The sequence below is a fragment of the Scylla paramamosain genome, chromosome 16 (genome assembly GCF_035594125.1).
Source record: "Scylla paramamosain isolate STU-SP2022 chromosome 16, ASM3559412v1, whole genome shotgun sequence".
Taxonomy (NCBI): Eukaryota; Metazoa; Arthropoda; class Malacostraca; order Decapoda; family Portunidae; genus Scylla; species Scylla paramamosain.
Window position 1 is genome coordinate 1689234 of NC_087166.1, and position 21308 is coordinate 1710541.

At 45.2% G+C, this 21308-nt stretch overlaps 1 protein-coding gene and 1 long non-coding RNA gene across 2 annotated transcripts; one reads left to right on the top strand and one right to left on the bottom strand.

The window, feature by feature from the left end:
• The first annotated feature begins 2579 nt into the window (after positions 1-2579).
• LOC135107797 (uncharacterized) lies at positions 2580-9453 on the top strand. The gene is made up of 2 exons (XR_010271993.1): positions 2580-2681; positions 9344-9453. It is a non-coding gene; the product is annotated as an uncharacterized LOC135107797 (long non-coding RNA).
• LOC135107796 (homeobox protein Hox-B3a-like) lies at positions 7404-19301 on the bottom strand. Its single transcript, XM_064018101.1, has 2 exons — positions 18609-19301; positions 7404-8712 (listed from the first exon to the last, which is right to left on the bottom strand). The coding sequence occupies exons 1-2, from the start codon at positions 19228-19230 to the stop codon at positions 7652-7654; spliced, it is 1683 nt and encodes a 560-aa protein (XP_063874171.1). The 5' UTR covers positions 19231-19301; the 3' UTR covers positions 7404-7651.
• Between the last annotated feature and the right edge of the window lie 2007 nt (positions 19302-21308).

Below are 21308 nucleotides of genomic sequence, written 5' to 3' on the forward strand. Positions count from 1 at the left end.
AGGGGGATGTTCTAGGACCCTCCAGTGACCTCTTCCCCCCTGACTCCCCCTTCCTGGCCCTCCACTCTCCTTCCTCCTTCCTCTACCTCGCATATCCCCAGGCTCCCTCATGGTGGCCTCATCCTTGCCCCGTTTGTGTACTCTTGCTCTTGTCCTTTTGCCGGTGTTTACCTTCTAATTGGCCCAGGTGATGCCACAGACTTGTTAGAGAGGAGAGGAGGTTGTGTCTGAAAGGCGGCAGAGTGAGGCGTTCCCTGTAGCGGGGGTGGCCGTCCCGGGAACACCCCACGATACATGATATGGATGTCTAAATATTGTCACTGTGGTTTTGTAAAGCTTCGCGGGGCCTTTAATGTTCGCTTCTGATGGAGGAGGAGAAGAGGGAGGAGGAGGAGAAGGGGGAACAGGAAGAGGAGGACATGCTGCCGTCGATGAGGTGGCGCCCCCTGATCAGCCTTCCTCCAGGGCGCCGCTAAGATGGGTAAGTAGAGTGGAGGGTAACCCTGTGCCAACAACGTGAAGGAAATCTGATGCATTCGCCTCACGGGAAGCAAAGACAAAGAGAGCAAGCAGCTAGTCACTTGTAACACGACCACAGGCACGCAGCGGAAAGTTGACGTCGGTAGGAAGGTAATTACTGACTCCCTTTTAGGACTAACGCACAGTCAACCTAACTACATCAACACAGGGCGAAGGTGTTGATCTTGATGCTACAGGTGACACGAGATTGCTCCTAAGTCAGCTCTTGAAAACGACAGATCCATTCCTCCGCTTTCTCACATGCTTCTCTATTGCATCTCTCCGGATTAGTACATTAAGTTCATCCGCAATCTTTTTTTCCCTAATGTTCGTTTATGATGGGGGTTAGCCTCTACTGCTTGTTGGCTGGCAATGAGATGACCAAGGTAACAATGGAATGAAAATATATGAAAACTGCAGGGGTGAGGCAGACGATGAGATGTGAGTTTGAGAGGACAGGATGAGCAAGAAGGTTAAGTGAAATGAATGGAAATTAAAAATGGATAAATCATGATACGAAGTAGCAGGGACAGAATGGAGCTTACGACATAATCATGATAGGGAAAACAGAAAGGTTAGCATATTATGATTAACAGAATCAAGTACGGTAAATATATGAACTGGCAGATAAGGATTAAGGTTACAAGAGATTGAGGATGCGATAGAAGTAGCAACAAGAGAGGGAAAATATAATAAAATAATAAAAAAAAGAAGCAAAAAAATATGAAATACATGAAGCAGATAAATAATGAAGAACAGCGTGGATAGAAATGGGCAAGGAGTGGAGGGTAATGGTGGAGGGAGGCATGGATGGAGGATGCTGGGGTGGGGGAGGCAGGGGATGGAGTGGTGGAGACGCTGGTTGATGCAGGGTGTTCGTGGTGGCAGGGTGAGGGAGGATGCCAAACAGGTGCCAGCAGTGATGGATCAAGGCAAGGAAGAAGGAACAGAGGGAAGAGCGAGAGAGAATGGCGAAGAGGAACATACGTGCAGGGGGACAAGAGAACGAAAAATAAGACGGCAGACGATGATATAAAAATAGATATACGTATTACAAAACAACAACAACAACAACAACAACAACTACTACTACAGCAGCAGCAGCAGCAAGATCAAGATCTAGTCAGCTGGTGAGGGAGAAGTAATGTCCACGTTGCATGCAAGTAGAAGGCACAGAGAAATCAAGACGATACGTTCCCACGAGGTACAGGGTTCACTGGAAAAATGAGCAATTGAAACTCGATACAAAATATAAGACAATAAAATAATGACGAGAACGTGTTAGTACATAATGTCCACTACACTTACCTTGACGCGGGGAGCAGCGGCGAGGATGAAAATCTGGCCTCACTGCATGAACTCCTAAATTCTTCACCTGCACTGGTTACCGATGCTCCTTAAGCACCGTCACTGTCTGTTGTGAGGCAGTCCACGCATCCCGCATCCACACGCTGGACTGGTAAGTCACGATGCTCTTAGAAACTAATTAAAAAAAACACCTTACTTTCCGGCACGGTTTCCCGCCTTGTATCTCCGCGGCTGCTGCCTGCCACTGCTGCCAACTTATTATCATTTATTTGTTATTATTTATTTTTTTTTTATGAGGGATTTCAAGCAGCAACATCATGGCTTTAGTTTCTTGCTAGGCTGTTTGGTTTCACTAGACTAAAGAAATTGAGTAAAACTAACAACAGTATAAGGAAAAAAAAGTGTTATCCACGGATGAGACCAGTGCTGCCAACCGTTGATACTCCACCAGTCCTTATATAACACAAAACACATTGTTATATTCTTGTTTTTTTCAATCTTCAGTGGCATTATTTTCCTTCTATATATTTTTATCATTTACAAATTATTAATAATGGTAATCAATATGCACTTTAGATATATTCGGTCAATGTATACAAAATATGAACGCAGCTTGACTACAAAATAATAATTACTTGTTATTTTATTATCTTTATTCCACCTTCTAGTGTTATTAGTACTTATTAATTATTAATACTAATTAGTACTATCCATTTTACGCAAATCAGAAAAAAATGTATAGAAAAAATGGATGAACAGGTGATCAGCCGGTGATTGTTTACTTATCCATTGTGAACTAGTGGATTGTGAGGATACTACTCGAAATCATAACATTTTTCTTTATTTGGATCAAGGTAAGTAAGTGCCTTTGACTCAGTATTATTCAGTGAACCTCAAAGTTTCAATAGAATATCAAGACACTAAGTAAGAGAACAGTGAGACGTGACGAGAGGCTTGGCACTGAGTAAAAGGCTGAACTTAGTAACAAGAACAGCTATTTCGTAACCTACATATTTACCTGTTCACTGAAGAAGTACCGGGTTTTGAAAAAGAGGACAGCAAGGATAGTGGTTTGTTGCGTTGTGAGAATATCAGGCTTTGAAGAAGGTTCTATATTAAGACAACGGGGGTGCTATTTAATTTTGTGTACTATATTATGTGTCTAAGTTACATAAGTGAGATAAGTCTGGAGTGTTCCACCGTATATTTCCATTATTATCCCATTAAGTTTGGTGTATTCATATGGGTATAAGCGACGATAATCAGTTCTCTTCACTATAGCCTAATTTGTCGGTGACGCTGTGGCTCGTGAACTAGGCTGTAAGGTTTTCCTGCTTGCGAAAGTGTTGTTGTTGTTGTTGTTGTTGTTGTTGTTTATCATCATCGTCATCATCATCATTATTACTGGTATTTTTACTGTTACCACAAACATGAAGTTTTAATTCATGTCTGCATTGCCTATATATTGCATGCACGAAGACAGCGCGTAGAGAGAGAGAGAGAGAGAGAGAGAGAGAGAGAGAGAGAGAGTTCTACCAGCTGTTCCTCGTTTAGTGTCAGTGTTTTCAGATGTTACTAGGATACCACCTCACTTGTACGAATTAGGCTCAAATTAATTTAGTATTGTTCTCATCCTATCCAGCAGCGGTCACAGTAGTAGCAGAAGGTATGAAGTGACTTTCTGGCTGGAGAAGTGGTAGCCTCGTCGAATGATATCTGTGGCTCCCCAATTTAATAACTCGCTTGTATTATATTTTGTTCATTAAATATAGAGAGTTTCAGATACAAAAAAAAGTATAGTAATATGAAGCTAATAACAGATAAATACAAATTCTTTTAATGGTTACTGGTCCGGAATCACCAGCAGAGAAGATAAATAGTAATGAATAAGTAAATTGATAAGTTAAACCAAATACATCAATGGATCTTTGTTTAGATATAATTTTATACCATTTGCGTATTTGCGTAACCATCACCCTAACCATCCCTTCCGTCCTACTGGTACTTCACATCCCATCACCCTCACCAGCCTTGCTCCTTCCTTGCTCTCACTACCACCACCACCACCACCACCACCGCCGCCGCCATCACATGTTCCTAGTTCATATACACACAACACCTCATCATCCTCGAAACATATAGACTAATGCATGTGTAATACTTTCCTCCGCTGCAAATCAGGGACTGAACCACCGCACAGAGGATGCCTGACGTAACCCACACAGCACCACATGAACACACTGCCCCACACTCATAACCTTGTCTTCCGTGCACTTTTTCCCCTTCACCTCACAGCCTTATTCTACTTCCACTCCTAGTTCTCCTCGTCCTCCTCCTCCACTGCTCCCTGACCTCCCCCACTACCTCCAAGACGACCATTACACGTCAGAGGCACCCCCATTCAAAAACAATATAATGGGGGTCCACGCCCCACCCCACACGGACGGTATTGACAAATTCAGTCCGATACTCAATAAATAAAGGAAAGTCGTATCGTTTTAACCCCGGAGCGTGTATGCGGGAGAAAGATATCCTGCTTCGGCGTTTGTAAAGTGGAGATAGATATTCCTGGGAGAAGGCTACAGGGCTCCTATTTTACCGTGGGAGGTACTGGGGAGATAGGCGGGGTGAGGCTCGTGTCTAATGATTATAAAGGAAGAGATGGTGATGGGGTCTTGCTTCACCCCCGCACTGCCCCTCCTGACGGTGAATATTTCTCCTGACGGGGGAAAAAACTAAGACATGATCGGCGAGTGATGAGCCCCGGGGGAGGAGACAGCTGACGGGGACTTGGGCTTTGTTACTCCTGGGTTCTTTCTAGTTCGTGACGCCGTTATTGTGACGTTGTTCACTCAACCAGCAGGCTAATAAATGTTTCTAAATATAGTTTGAGAAGCTAGTAATTCTAATAAATGCTGGATAACAAATCATAAATATAAGAAATAATTTATCGCTGTCCCTCAAGATTGCGTATAATTGCTAAGTTTACGTGCTTTCCATGTCTTACAATAAAAACACATGGAAGTTATGCATTCATTTCACCGAATTCCAGTTCTCTTCACGGTTCCTTGGTTCCTTGGTTCCTTACCCCCGCCGTGGCCTAGGTACTCCCGCACCGCCCCAACAGTCGTGACTCCTGAGCCTGACGGCGTACCCTCTTGCCCCTGAATTCTCAAATTTTCAATCGACCATCAGGACAATTCTTCTCTGTCCCGCCGGAGTCAAGAACAGGCAGCTGGGGCGAGGTGAGGGTCCTGGAGGCAGCTATAATCATAATCATTTCTCTCCTCAACTTTCCATAAATTAAGACCAGACTCGGAGGATGAAGGACGGACCCAACTCTCTTCTCTAGCCCACCTTTGCCTCCCAGTCGTCGTCCTCCTCCTTCTCTTCCTCCTCAAACACACAAAAGTCACCACTTCTTTTTTTCCCTTACTATTCCTCCTCTCCCTCCCTCGAAGATGTCCCCTGCAAGTGTGTATTGACTATCGTCATCTATATCCCCCGGGGCACAGTAGTCCAATACGTTGTGATTTTTAGTCATTCCCATGCACAGTCGGGGGGGGAACGAGCAGCCGACTTAGCGTGGTCTTGGTACGAGGGCGCAGCCAGTATTTATGCGCCGGATTTGCATAAAAACTGATTTGGGATGGGCACTCTCCAGATATTTGTCGGAATCAGAGCAACTTATTGGCCTATTCGGCTCCTTGGCAACACACTTCACGTCCAGATTAAAGAGCTCCAAGAAAAGGCATCGTTTACGTCGTTGTTGTCTTTTAGAGTTTTCTCGACTATTTTTATCTTTGTTCTCCCTTCCCTCCCGCATCTCTCTCTCACAAGCTTTCTGTTCTTCCTCTCCTTTTCTACTTTTTTTACTGCCTATTCTCTTCCCCACCTTTGAGATTTTGGTTTATGTCTACATGGAAAGGGATTTTTCATTCTATCTTTGTTTTTCATCTCTTTTTCTATTTGTTTTTCTTTTATTCACTCCTGGTAGCGTGCGTTGAGTCTGTGAGGTAGACAGCGGAGCCCTCCATCAGGCGCCTCGCTGCGTGGGCCACCCGGGGAAGGCATCAGCGAGGAAGATGAATCGTAAACGTGGATTCTGAGGAGGCATTCGTCTGGGTTAAACAATAGCTACTTTTCATAGGATGGAGATGCTGTATTCCATCCTTTTGTTCCTTGCCTGTAGACTGAGTTCATTTGCCTCCTGATGCAGAGAGAGAGAGAGAGAGAGAGAGAGAGAGAGAGAGAGAGAGAGAGAGAGAGAGAGAGAGAGACTGACTCTTACTATTTTTGGGGGTGAAAAGAAATAGTTTTATCATCTGCATATTTAACTGTGAGTGCATATAAAGTTAACAGCTTGCGTTGGATTTAACAAAGAGTATAACCGTTTATACAAAGTGTGTGTGTGTGTGTGTGTGTGTGTGTGTGTGTGTGTGTGTGTGTGTGTGTGTGTGTGTGTTACCGTCCCTCCTGTCCCACCCTTCCCTCTCCTCTTTGCCTCGGCCTATGAAGAATTTTTTACCCTTCCACTTTTTCCCCCTCTCTCTCCTTTTCTCAGCGGGAACACAGACTTCGTTTTAAAGTTTAATTGTTAGTTTGATAATGAAACCAGCTGATCGGGTAGAGTTTTCCATCTTATCTCTCGCCCAGTTCAAACATTGGAAAATCAAATTCCATTCAGAGCTGAAAGTTTTAATAACTCTGAGCTTTGGATTGTATCAAGGGCTTCGATCTGTGTTCCGACGATTACGCTGAATATCGACTCAATCATCATTCACACGTAAATTGTTAGGAAATTGCTCCACTGGATCTCAACTCAACACGGTAAGTATTGTAAATGAGTATAGAAAAACTGCCCTCACTTGATATTCGTGGAAGTTACAATAAACTACATGATTGCATTTAGGTACTAACAGCCCAGGCCGCGGCCAAACGAGGCGAACCGAACGGCTTCCTGTCAGCCAGTGTCTCTATCCGTTGATGGATCGCCGACCAATGACGGATGAGGACACACCCCCTGACACAGCCAATCACACGTTGACATCGCCACACACTCTGCAGCCTTCACTCCGGCACCTACATCACTATTTATAATGATTCAGCCGCATGTAAAAGCGGTGTGACTGTGTCCCGAGACTCGCACTCTTCACACGCCGCCCTTCCATCCATGTTTACGAAAAATCTTTACCTGAGATCCCGAGAGGGCGTTAAAACAACTCCTATATACTAAACTATCTGAATTTCAGCGATACAATGTGGGAAACCTTTGTGAATAGGCGAGCATTACGCACATTACGCCGAGCTCTCAGTAAACCTTTGAATACAACTGGCTGTCATCTGTGGCCCAGCGGCTCGTCACCGGCCTCGGGGGTAACTGATGTATTTATCGGGGACTGAGGGCGAGTGTCGCGTCCCTGAGCTGGCTGACGGACCCTTGGGGCTGCCCTGCCTGCCTCCACCCTTCTCTCCTGACAGCTGCTACTATCACCTCTGTTTTCCCAGCCCTGTACCGCCGCTGCCGCTGCTTCCACTGCTGCTCAGAGAAGGTGATGGAGCTAAAAGCCTTATGATACACTGTTGTCACGGTTTTTATTTAACATAGTAAGGATATTAACAAACACTATTTACAGGAAAATCCACGACACGCTACTGATCACCTAGTGACTACTACTTACACGCTAAGGCCCAAAAGTTAATCACAATCATAATTCGGTTGATAGGCTGACTGGGAAGACACGGACATCCACCATGTGGCAGCACTGGGAGGTGCAGTCAAGCCTGGCAAAAGCTCGACGGGGAGAGGCGCGTCAGAGCGCGGCTAGAGTGACACCAGCTCGTCCTCGTTGTCATGGGGCGGCGACGGATAGCTGTTGGCGAGGCTGGTCATCGCTGAGGTAGTGATGGGGGTTTGAAGGGAAGGCACAGCCCACCCCATCGTCTTTTTGACATCCTGAGCCATGTTGGGTGTGAGGGGCTGCGTGGTATGGGGCGGCAGCGGGGTGAGGGAACACGGAGGGTAGTCCTGCAGTGACGGCGGACACGGGCAGCTCATGTGTCGGTCGTGGTGTCCATCCTGCACGTGAGGAGCCACCGGCTGCCGCTGCTGCTGATGTTGATGTGGTTGTTGTGATTGTTGCTGCTGCTGTTGTTGCTGCTGCTGCTGCTGCTGCTGCTGGTGATGTTGCTGTTGATGAGGATGTTGCTGGTGTGGATGTTGCTGGTGCTGCTGTTGCATTTGTTGGTGTCCTGACGTTGGAAGGGAAAGCCCCAGGGGCAGGGCCTCAGACATGGCCGCGGTGTGCGAGTAAGTCTGAGATCCCAGGAAATGTCCCATCTGACCGTGCGGGCCGGACATGGTGGCCATGCTGGGGCCGAGTTGCTGCTTGGGCCCTGCGCAGGTGTTGGGCGGCAGGTAGTGACGGGCGTCCTGTAGGTGCTGCTGCTGGAGGCGAGGCGGCAGCTGGCTGTGTGGCGCCCCGGAGAGGCCTGGGCCGTGGCAGGAGCCTGCGTGGCACTGGGAAGTTGCAGGCATGGTGGACATGTCCCCTGAGGGAGACATGGGCGGCACGGATGTCGCTGGGGAGGCACAGGGGGAGCTGGGGCCTTTGTCGATGCATCCTTTGGCTTTCTGCTCCTTCTTATACTTCATCCGACGGTTCTGGAACCAGATTTTGATTTGTCGCTCTGAAAGGTTGAGGTGCGCAGCCATCTCGATCCTCCTGGGCCGGCAGAGGTAGCGGTTGTAGTGGAATTCCTTCTCCAGCTCCACCAGCTGGGCAGAGGTGTAGGCGGTGCGGGCACGCTTGGTGGGTGCGCCTGGAACCCCGCCCTGGCCACCCACCCCGCCGGCGACGCCGCCCTCGCCACTCTCACCGTAATCTGAGAACACAGTATATTCATTAGTATATCGTTTGGCCTCGCCCCACACAAGCCCCAGCAAGAACACTCCAGCAGCACAAGTGTCTTAATGGTTATAGTGATCATTATGATGGTGATGATGAATGATGATGACAATGATAATAATAAGAAAAAGAGGGGTGATGATGATGGTGATGGTGATGATGATGATGATGACAATAATAATAATAGTAATAATAATAATAATAATAATAATAATAATAATAATAATAATAATAATAATGATAATTATTATTATTATCATTATTATTATTATTATTATTATTATCATTATTATCATAACAGTAATGATTATATAAGTAATGATATTAACAATGTTAATGATAATGATATTTAAAGAATCAGATCAGTTCAAACATACAAACAAGACATTTTAGATATACATTACTCAGATGTGTCATTTTCCATAACCACAAGTACATAGTTGTTCTCTTCCCCATCCCTCCCACAACCCTTCCTCCCTGTCCCACACCCCGTGTTCCCCCCGCCCTTCCCTCTCCCGCCTCCGGCCAGGGAGAGTCGAGGGGCGGCTCTCGCTACCCACAACAGACGCGACCTCCCTGTTTGTTTACTGTTTATTCCTTGTTTACAGTTCCCAGGAGAGGAAGCCAACACCAGCCCACCACAGGAAGCAGACACGCACTAGGACAGTCACCACCACCACCACCACCTGCTTCCTGTGCCTGAGTGAGCAGAAAAGCTCATATTGGGCGTGACGTGAGTGTTAAATTTGTTATTGTTTGTTTTCTCTGACAGTCATTTTTTTTAAGGAAATTGAATGTTCTAAGACAGCAGAGTAGAGAGAGAGAGAGAGAGAGAGAGAGAGAGAGAGAGAGAGAGAGAGAGAGAGAGAGAGAGAGAGAGAATAACACAGAGACCCCTGCAAGACTTCTCCAGCAGTACCCCCACCTCCCCCGCAGCACAGCCAGACATCAGTCACTCCTCCCCCTCTGACCCACTCTGTCTGTCTTACCCTCTCTGTCTGCTCGCGTCTCTTCCGTCAGTAAACCCTCCCTATGCTCCCCTGTCCCCCGCCCCACTTCCCACCCTTCCAGTCTCCTCGCCCCACACTTCACTGCCTCTCCACGCGAACACTCTTCCTCCCCTCCACGATCCATCTCGAGTAAGTGTCTGAAAGCACTCGATCCCTTAAACAATGGGACGGATGGTTACTCTCGTATGTACCCAGCGCGGGGAGAGACAGGTCAGGTGGACAGGGGTGAAGGTGTGTGTGGTAGGAGGAAACTCAAGCGTCAGGCATTAAAGACACGGCGGCGGAGGTGGACTTTGTGGAAAATAATACAAGTGATACTGTACAGATATGTGGAATAGAGTAATAGTTAAGATGGGTATGTTTATTGATGGGAAATATGTTATGTGGAAAAAAAAATGGTTTATATGAATTTACTGATATATGGGAAAACTTTAAATAATGGAAGGAATTAAGGAAAAAAGTCAGATTTAGTATTCCAGTGTGTGTGTGTGTGTGTGTGTGTGTGTGTGTGTGTGTGTGTAAAGAATCGAAGTATTTTCATGACAGAAAGAATGAAAAGGACAGTAATATGAATTCGTTCACTCTACAAAGGCAGGGAATAATGCAAGGAAGAATTTGAATGATGGAATGAATGGAAGGAAGATAAAACTTACACATATATCGAGTAAGTGTGTGTGTTTTGTGTGTCCAGGAACTGATATACGTAAATAATCAATCTTTACACGTCACAGATACCAACCAGCATTTCTAAAACTAGTATTACGTTTAACTGAGACGTAACGCATTTCATTATTAAGAGTCGGGAGTGCATCAACATTTTCTACACTCTGCGGAGGAAAATAATATCCTTTGGTTCATTGGCTTGAGAACACAGTTAATTTTTGTCTGTGTACTTCCATTCCTACGAAAAAAAAAAATACATAATTGATATAAACTGCAATACATTATCATTACATCAATTTTATTACGGCTGTAGAAAAGAAAGAAGCCAAATGACAAGGGAAAAAAATAAATAAATAAAATACACGTCTAAATAACAAGCAGACAGATAAAAAGAACGTAGTATTATTAGAGACAGACTTACTGAACGGCATAAACAGAGACATGGCAGTAAGGAAGACTCCCATATTAGCTTTGAGGGGACCGCACGGAATGAGAGTGGCGTCACTGCACGATGTGTCAGGGAGAGGGAGAGAAGTGAGTGAGAGGTGATCGATAAACGGAGTCTCGTCCCGTAGCCTGCCATCACGCCACCAAGGACACCAGCCCCCTGTGCCCCCCTGTGCCCCCTGCCTCCTGCCCCTGCCGTCCCTCTCCCTCACTCTCCCAGTCATCCCTAGTATTCCTCACATCCCAACCCGCCTCTTGCTTTCGAAAACGCTCCTCTTACTTCCTCTTCATCTTCTTAGATTCCCTACCTCCTTGCATGAGTGGCTCTTGAACAGTCCTCACCTCGCGGCCTGAAGGTTGTGGGTTCGATCCTGGCTCACGACAGTTTTTCGGTGGAAGAAGTAGCGTCTGGTAATGCTAGCAGGTTTCATATTGGTCTGGTTCTCCTTTCTTTGCTCTATGATGTTCTCTTTTCAACTCTGTACAGCTCTTTTTTTTTTTTTTATCTTTTCCTCTTGGATTTAACTGTCTCCTCTTATTCCTGATTATCTCCTCCTTTCGTTCTCCAAAGCAAGTTCCCCCGTCCTCTCTAATATCTCCTTTCCGTATGTATTTAAATATAGCTTCTTCCCTCTCATTCCCTCCTGATTACCCATTTTCTCTTTCTCTTAAAACCGCTTATCTTTTTTTTTTCATCTTTCATCCTTCTCTTCTTCCTAGACCTCACTTTGTCCATCTTTCAGCCCTTAATTTCCCCACTCGCATCCCTCATTCTCTCTCTCGTACACCCCCACTCCTCCCTCTCTGCAAATCTACCTATCTGTTCTCCTTGCGTATGCCTGTGTACTCCTATATATTAATTCACATAATTTTCCAATCCCACCAATAAATATAATACGCACGTCCTTCTGATGTCAACTCTTCCATCACCAGCCTTCCTCTTCCCTCTCACAACCCTCGCCTTCTTCCATCTTCCAGCCGCTCCTCTTCTCTATGTGAAAGCTTCCTCTCCTTTCCCCCGGCAGCTCTCTTCTCCTCCTCCTTCTCCTCCTCCTCCTCCTCCTCCTCCTCTTCCCGTCCCTCCCATTCCTTACCCCTCAATATACAGCCTCCCCTCCCTTGCAGACAGTCTACACTTCTCCTCTTTCTCCTCCTCCTGCTCCCCAACGCCACACTGTCACTCTTCAGTACAAAGTCCGCCCATCACACAAAATAGCGGAAGGTTGCATGACAGCTCCAGGATTTTTTCTTTGTCTTTACTTAGCGGGGAGCCTTTGAAGTTGTGTTGGTGGATTAGGAGTAAATAATGGCACTAAGATAAGCAAAAAAGTGAAATGAACAGTTCGAAACCTCAACCCGCGGCTTCGTTTGGGCGATTCGGGACAGTCGGGCGGTGTTGGAGGTTTCGTTTTCCGCGTCGCTCGTTGAGGTGAAGCAGTGTCCTTGAGGCGGCGCTTGTCAGGTGTAAGACGAGGCATATGATCGCTAAATGGATGATATTTTTGGCCCACGCCGGTAAATATAGCGTTAAACAGTGGGTATGAGGAGGTTGTGTTAGTGAACAGTGTGTCGGTTCAATTTAAACACACACTGTTGACACAACCTGACCAAACCACGTCACCTGGTGGCCGCCTGGATCCTGCCCCTCCCTCTCCCCCTCTCTCCCTCTCCTCCTCTCTCCAGCCCTCCATCTCACGCCTCCCTCTCCATCCCTCTCCCCTCCTCACTCCAGTCCTCCTTCTCCCACCTCCCTACGCCTCCTCAGCCTCCCGCCTACCATCCCTTCCTCACTCCCTCCTCCTCCTCTTCCTCCTTCTTCCTCTTCTACTACTGCTCATACTACCTTTCCTCCTCTTAATCTTCCTTCCTTCTCTTCCTCCTCTTTCTCCTATCACCACCACATCCTTCTCCCTCCGTGTTCTACCACTCCTACTGCATTTCCTCCTTCTTAAGCTTCCTACCTCTTTCTCCTTCATCCTTCTTTCTGTATCATTCTCTAGTATCGCCTCCACAGCCCCGAGACGTGACTGCATACATTTATCGCGTGTCCCTAACGTATTCATCAGGCAAAAATAAGATACTGGGTTATTGTTGGCTCATATTTTGATTTTGTATTCGTGTTTATTGTAGATTTTGTTATTTTTTTATGCGAATATTTGTTTTATTCATTTTTTTTACTTGTATAGTCTCAGTAAAGGTAAGTGATTGTCCATTAATGATTGTTTGTATACAGATTTTTTTTTTATCTATATTCACCGTCGATTTGTTTTTTTTTTTTTTTATACATAGCTTTATTTTATTTCATCTTTACTCATATAGCGTCAGTAATGTGCACAGTTTATATACATTAGTTTGGATTTAAATATAGTACCTTGTTATTCGTGTCTTTTTCCATATATATATATAAAAACAAATCCACCATCCAAAGTTTCAGTTTTATATTTTTTCTCCCCTTCGCCTAAAATTCCAGAGCTTTTTACGTTTTTACGCCATTTTACATTTTTCTGGATTTATTTTTTATTAGTATTTTTTTCCCGTAGTTTTCAGGGATGCCTCAGCGGCGCACATTCATCATAGGCCGCGGCGAGGGTTTGTCACCGCCAGTATTGACACAAGGGGTAGAAGAGAGTATTTTTTCGAAGGTTTACTTATTAAGGGAGTTGTAGGGGCGTCCCTCGCTGGCGCTGGCGGTCAACATGGCGCCTTTGTGCTTCCTCATCGGTGTTTGCGTGTCGGCGGCGAGGGACGCACGAGGGACAGAAACAAGGTAAAGCTGGAAGGGCTTTCAAGAACAGGTGTGGTTTCCCTTTCCTTACTTTTAACCGCGGCGTTGGTGGTTATTGCCCAGTGGATTGTTATGAAAAAGGATGGTGAAAAAAGTGGTTCACTAAAAGCATTATTAGATCAGGTTCAGCCAAGAGCCAAAAAGTGTGGAAAGATTCAGTTATTAAATAAAAAGGAAGCCATATTGGATCTCGCATTTCACTTATACATTTTTTTTTAAACTAATAGCAAAGAAAATTCATGTATTACGCTGAGACTGAACTAGATAAGAACGCCTGATAAGAAATAAAAATATTGAGGTGCCACCAAAACAAACATCAAATCACGTAATTCGATGATGCTAAATTTACAACAGAAAACAGGAATTCAACACAGCTTGCATTTTCTGACTTCAGGATTCACGTCGCGTTGGAAGAGGAGCTGCTTCACGAACAAAACTGATGCATAACTAATGTAACTTGTACTTTGATCCACAGTGTGTGTAGAGTTTGTGTACGAGCGGTTCTTTTCTACAGTAATTAAGTAGCTTTTGTGTTAACTTAAAAACAAAAAAATACAAGATTTCTTAAGTTATACGTTCATGGAAAGAAAATGATGGAATAGATGTCGAGTAAAACTAAAGGAAAAGGGTAGAGAGAGAGAGAGAGAGAGAGAGAGAGAGAGAGAGAGAGAGAGAGAGAGAGAGAGAGAGAGAGAGAGAGAGAGCAAATATTGACCGCGAATGTGTGGAGAGTGAGAGGAGAAGAGCAAACAAGAGAGGTGGATAATGACGAAGATAAAAAGGAATAAAAAAGAAGAAAGCAAGTACTGAAGACGCGGAATCTTGACTAATAAAAGGAGAACAGAAAAGGAGGAGGAAGAAAAGATTAAAAGCAGAACAACGGTAACACATCAAAAAATACCTTACAAAACACAAGAAAATAAGAAGTAGAAAGATAAAGACGAAGAAGCGAATAAAAACAAGTAGAAATATGGAGGACAAGAGAGGAGGAGAGAGAGTAAGGTAAGGAAAGACAGAGAGGAAGGGAGGAAGGAAGGAAGGAAGGGAGGCAGACAGCTGTTGTCAATGAATCATGTTTCAGTCGCGTCTCTCCCAGCTCCAGTTTATGCCTCGGCAGAGAGACATTCCTCTTTCTCTGTGTTCAGCCTCCTCCCTCTTTCTGTCCCTCGCTTCCACGATCACTCAATTGTTCCAGCCGCGGCCTTCGTGTTGTGACGCATACTCCTCTGTTCCCCGTGCCTCCAGAAATAGAAATCTTTAAATCAGGCACAAAATCAATCCCATGAATCACGAAACTGCATTACCGTAAAATCTTGACTCTACACAAACCCTCCGCATTGTTGGGGCGTTGTGAGGGAGGGAAATGCTCTCTTTGTAGGCTGTTTTAGAGGTTGTTATAAAGGTGATTAAAGCGTGTTTCTTCATTTTTACTTGAATTTATTATGTGAAGTGGTAAAACGTGTCAATTTTGAGTTTTCTTAGAGAGAGAGAGAGAGAGAGAGAGAGAGAGAGAGAGAGAGAGAGAGAGAGAGAGAGAGAGAGAGAGAGAGAGAGAGAGAGGATAAAGAGCTTCACGGCTTCACTATCATATTACTGACCCACTAAAATCAGCAGAATTGAGTTACCTGTATTTGTTAGCAAGACGCGTCACAACATACCAACAAGAACGTAAGGAAGACTAAAGGGACTGGACGTTAAGAAAACCGCAAGACGCGATATGAAAAACAGAAAGCTAAATCAAGAAGTATTAAGAGAAACTGAAAGGTGACAAAGAAGAAAAAAAAAAAGGGCTAAATTATTTGGTACTCTAAGAAACACGAAATATAATAAGAAAACATAGATTGTAAGATATTAAGAAAAAAAAAAAAAAGAAAACAATATACAAAGGAAATGAGCTAAAATCATCAGATATTAAGAGAAACACATAATGAAATAAAAAAAATATCAATATGTATAATTAAAAAAAAAATAGAAAAATAAAATTACAAGAGAGAGACCCAAAATCATCAGATATTAAAAGAACACAATGAAAAAAAATATATATATCAATGGACAATTATAAAAAAAAAATGAATAAATAAATAAATAAAAAAAGTAAAATTACGAGACCCCAAAACCATCAAATATTAAAAGGAAAATCCAAATCGTATAAGAAAAAATCGTATAAAAAAAACCACCAAATTATCAGGAATTAAGGAAACCCTCAAGGCGACGAGAAAGGAGGTAAAGAAAAGCGCCGGGGGACAACAGTGGTGTAAACAAGGGCGGCGCGGAAGAGAAATAGGTCCGTCTGTGGGTGGTGGGGAGCCGCGGCCCGATCCATCACAGCCCATTGACAAAATCGAAGCAGGAATTAATTTTGTCCGTGTCCCCCGCGGCTCTGTGGAGGGGTCAGATGTCCAGCCCCGCCACAGCCCCTCCCTTCCTCACTCTCTCTTTCTCTCCCCAATCTCCCCTCCCCGCTCTCCGCCCTTCCAAGATTCAGGGTTGGTTTATTGTTTTTGTCTGTAGTGGAGGGAGACGGATTGGGAAGTGAAAGGGTTAAAAAGTTTGTATTTGGTGATAAAAATACTCCCTGTTTCTCTGTTTGTGTACACTCGGTAGTGGTGCATTGATAGTGAATTAGGGAAGTGAAAGGGTTGAATAATTTGTATTTTGGTGATGAAAAATATTCCTAGTTTTCCCGTTTAAGTATAAGAGATGGTGTGGAATTGATAGTAAATGAAATGGGGTCTAGGACATAAGAAATAAGGGAAACTGCAAGAAGCCATCAGGCCTACACGTGGCTGTCCCTCTATGAAACATACTTACCTGTTTTCACCTATCATCCCATTCATAAATCTGTCTAATCTTCTCTTATCTGTCTAAGATTGGGATAAAAGGGTTGGGTAGTAACACATTTGCAGGTATAGGTATTCTCCGTTTTCTAGTTTTCTTTCATGTACTTATACGGTGAGGTGTGTCTAACTTAACGTGGAGAATTTGCTGCCGTATTTTCTGAATCTTTCATTTCTTTCTCTTTAAATCCAGCTATTGAATTTAACTGAGCGTGAAGAATTTACGTTCGTACATTCCTGGCATTTCCCTTCCCTTCGTCCTTCTCTTCAGCGTACACACCTCTCTTCTATCCACACATCAACAAAAACCACCATCAACACTTTCCTTCATTCACACCAACATCAAACTTTCTCCCCTCACCGTATCCTTCCTCGTCCCCCTTTCCCTCCGTCCCATTCCCCGGTCCAGGAGACACACAATAAATAATCAACCTCTGCCTCTGCCTCTAACCTTCCCTCACAAACCCCACCACAACCCATAAAGAAACCGCCGATAAAACCTCCCACGTAATCAAATTGTTTCCTCACCGTGTCACAGTTCCCAAAAGAAGAAAAATCGATGTTAGGGAATCCGCAAACGGTGTCTACTCCCCTTCTCCAGTCCCCTTATCCTCCTTCCATCCGGCCTCTCCTCCCTCCCTCCCTCCCAAGCTAGCGTAAAATATGGCACTGGTAGCGGGAGTGTCAGATGATGACTGGGCGGGTGATGGAGTGCCAGAGAGTCGGGTCCGCTGTCTCGAAGAATGGCACGGCGGTGGGGCTGAGTGATGATCCTCCGCGGCCCACTGGATCACCCGGCACCCACTTGAACAGGTGTTGGAAGGGCCTTGGGGGAGCAGGAAGAGGAGGAGGAGAAAAAGGAAGCGAGGGAAACGAGAGGGAAGGGACGACGCTGGAGGTAAAGGAGAGTTATCGAGACGCACTGAGACTGAATAGAAGTAATTGGGATGTGATGCGTTTCCTGCCTGTCTGACGTGTACGAGAGAGAGAGAGAGAGAGAGAGAGAGAGAGAGAGAGAGAGAGAGAGAGAGAGAGAGAGAGAGAGAGAGAGAGACGTAATAGTTCGTCCCTCAAAGACAGCATGGTGAAGATTACGTGGTCTGGCCGTGAACTTAAAAGATGGACGCAATCAAACAATTACGCCTTGGCCGGCACGAGGCGATGACGTGTGAACATGTGCCGCAATGAGTTTATTGTGACAACTTCGTGCCACTGTAATTGAAAGTCTGATACATATTTAAAGTAAAGAAATTTTCGGCAGCTACAGGCAAGTGTTGACTCTCCGACTGCCTCTGAGTTTCATTCAGTTAGTTATCGTTTGTTATATTATAGAGATTGAAAGGTGTTTCTTTGAGTTAACATTCTGTGAAATGTTTCAGCACTTTATACCGCCTGCTTTGCTCTCCCCCGGCACAGGCAGAATTTTTGTAATTTTCATGCATCATATTTGCTCTGTACCCTGAGGACTGAACTGTTTTTTAAAAGCTCTGCAGTAGAGGAATAATCCACTCTGCCTATGAACTCTGGACGTATAAATGTTTCATACAATTAGCATTTGCATGCAGTTAGAAATAGAAGACGCAGATTTTTTTTTATCTTTGTAGAAGAAAAACTGACGCACTAAATGTAACTCAGGAAAGGTCGACAAATTCAATTCGAATAGAAAGAAATTTAGCTCAGACGAGCAGAACTACGCGTCGCGGAAAATTTACTTAAAAGTTGCCCGAGGAAGGACAGAAGAATGTGGACTGGAAGAGGGACGAGGGAGAGTTGCACACGCCTGAAGGACACTGGTGAGGCCTGTGGGAGAGTACTGGAAAAGGATCTGTGAAGGAGCAGTAAGAGGTGACTCGTGTCTTCTGTGCTACTGGAGATATGGACCAGAACGGAGATGAAAAGAGGGGAAAGGAGGAGGAGGAAGAGAATTAAGATGAAGGGACTTCAGTTGACGTGTCACGTTGCACGCCTGTGCCTCAGTGTTAGGTTGCTGCTCCTTTATTGATAGCCAACAACCACATGGATGCTGCCGTAAATTCTATGAAAATATTTGTTTACGAATGAACACACATTCTCCCGGTAGAAATCACACCCTCCCCCTCCCACGCACAACACTGTAACAATAGTGACTCACCTGCACCGGACGGGAGAGAGATGGGCGTGAGTTGATTGGGCGGCGTGACAACGGTGGGAGGATGTCCCTGAGGCGGCGGGGGCGGCTGCACGCTGGGCTGCTGGACGCTGGCCTGCGTTGACGTCTGTGCTGGCGGCTGAAGGGAATGCTGGGTGGCGGGTATCGTAGTGCCCTGAGCTGAAGTGGGAGTCAGATGGGCTGTGGCGGAGAGTGGGGCCGGGCTCTTCTTGCCCTGGCCGCGGGACGTTTCCCTCGCCCAGGCGGGATAGTCCCTGGTGAAGCTGGACTCGTAGTAACCCAGCTGCGGCGAGCTCATGTAGGAGGAGTAGTCTGACTGCGGGCCCTGGCCGATCATGAGGTGCTGCGGCATCATGTTGGAGGCCAGGCCGCACGCTGCACGGTAGTCCACGTACTCGTCGTAATACTGTCCACACGAGCCTGCGTCGTAGGAATAGCCATTGTTGAAGGCGTTGTCGTAATAGGAGGTGTAGGAGGGCGGCTGGGCCGGGTATGTCTCGTAGAAAGTCTTCTGCATGGCGGGGAGGTGAGCGGGCGCGCTCGTGCTCACGTCCTGACCCTCACAAGTCACCAGGTGGACTGACCCCTGCCCGGGCTCGCCCATCTCGACCTCAGGTCACGGCTTGTTCGCCCCTCCCAATCAGTGTAGCCAATCAGGTGACTATATTTTTTCTTCTACCTGCAATGAAAGTTTATTGAATTAATAACTTGAGTGACTAAGTCATTGGGTCATTGGTTTTGTAAATGTAAAAAAAAAAAAAAAAAAAAACATGTAAAATCGGGTAAATACGTCATCTTACCTTCTAAAGTAATGTTACAGAATTAGTACTCGTCCTTGCTCCTCTCTGAATCCCCACAGCAATGATTGTCTTCAGACGTTTACCTTTCCCTTTGATACTCCCAAGGAGTCTGTAATGTGTAGTGAGGCCATAAAGGGCGAGCATGGTCGTAGCGACACCTGCCCTGTGAGCGGCGCTGGCCTCCGCCCCGCCTAGTGACAACACGCACTCGGCCAAGACAAACACGTACACACACCCGCAGCCTGAGCCCAGAGCCACTGCGGTGTCCTGATCCATCACGCCAAACTAGCGAGAGTGTGGGTGTGGTTACTTGCCAAGAGAGAGAGAGAGAGGAGGGAGGTGAAAATAGAAGTTCCATTTTTGCTAAATTAAGCGTTATCCATGACTCATATTTATTTCCTAGGCCTTCATAGCGCACTATAGTCCCTCATAGTCCTTTGCTTCCTCTGGCGGTGTAATGGCGGCCCTGAAACACAAGCCAGGCAGGTGAAAAGACGAGGGAGGCGACGCTCATTATCTGTGACGAGGCTCAATAAGTAAACACAAATGGAGGGATAGGGGGGGAGGGGTGCTCTTCCTCAGGCCACGCTGGTTATCAGAGTTACATCCTGTCTCGAGGCGATTCTCTCTCCCTCTCCCCCTCTTTCTCTCTTCTATTCGTCATTCAGTCGGTGTTATGATATTGTACAGCAGTTATTATGTTGTAATGATTTATTGTCTCATTGTTTTTCTACGTTCATTTTGCTCATTTTGTTGTTGGGGCTTCATCTGTTTTCTTCTTTTCATGTTGTGATTCATTTGGGTCATATTTGGTTCGGGACTTTTGGTTAGTCTTCCCTGGTTTAGCTCACAAGTGGACCACCGCGGGATTGCAGTGGTTAGATGGTTGTACGCTTACGAGCCAAGCTTAAGCTCAGCTATGTCTTGTGAGGCACTGTGTCTTCTCACGTACTGCTCTACTGTACCTGCTCCTCTTGAAATCCCTTAATTGGTGCAAGTCTTTTATTTACACCCAAGAATACAACACGCAATATTTTCTCCTCTTTGACTCAACTCCATTACTGTAAAATTTCACTTTACCTCTTTTTTTTTTTTTTTTTTTCTAGATATTTACTCAGACTTGGTTATGTTTTCCCAAGATTGTTTTATGTCTCCTTTCATCACTTACTCAGTATATCATTGTCTGTCCACCCCATATCTATTTCATTTACTTTTCCCTTCCCCATTCATTCTTACTACACATCCCCCATTTTGTCACCACAAGGGCACAGAGCACTCCCAACAGGTCAGCCGTCTCCTTCCCTCCCTCTCGGTCCCCCAGCGTGTACCCCCTCATATCACCTACACTCCCTCGAGTCATCAGTACAGGTATAGGATCATCAGTGTTCCCCGTCAACAAAAGGTCAACTCGCCCAGGACTCATTAGATGGACTAACAACATAATTATTGCCAGATGTGTTGAGTTGTCCTCGGGAACGACTCAGTAAAGTCACTCACGGCGTCTGGGAAGTGAGAGGAGGAAGAGAAGCACAAAAGTTAAGTATGCATGGTGATGTCTTTAGTTCCCACGTAAAATAAGGCTGGGAATTATTGAATATCAAGTGTACCGGTGTAGCTTATTAACTTCATGACTCAGGAAAACCTACCTCACAGCCTCCACAAAAGAACCATATACTTTTTTTTCCTGCACGTGAAAGAATATTGTATATGTGTAGTTAATGATCACACATGCAGTTTATGATCACACTAAGCTCATGACTCAGTAAAGCCATTCATGATCACTATAGTAGGGAAGATGAAAAATGTATACCAAAAGTGCTGTTTGATTCACTATTTTGTAACGTAAAATAAGGGTGAGTGTTGTACTAATGCTTCCTTCCAC

Bases quoted from the DNA above. Each gene is read 5' to 3' on its own strand.
- LOC135107796 (XM_064018101.1), bottom strand. From the start codon at position 19,230: ATGGGCGAGCCCGGGCAGGGGTCAGTCCACCTGGTGACTTGTGAGGGT. The intron at 8,713-18,608 runs GTGAGTCACTAT...CTGTGTTCTCAG, and splicing joins CTCTCTCCCGTCCGGTGCAG to ATTACGGTGAGAGTGGCGAG.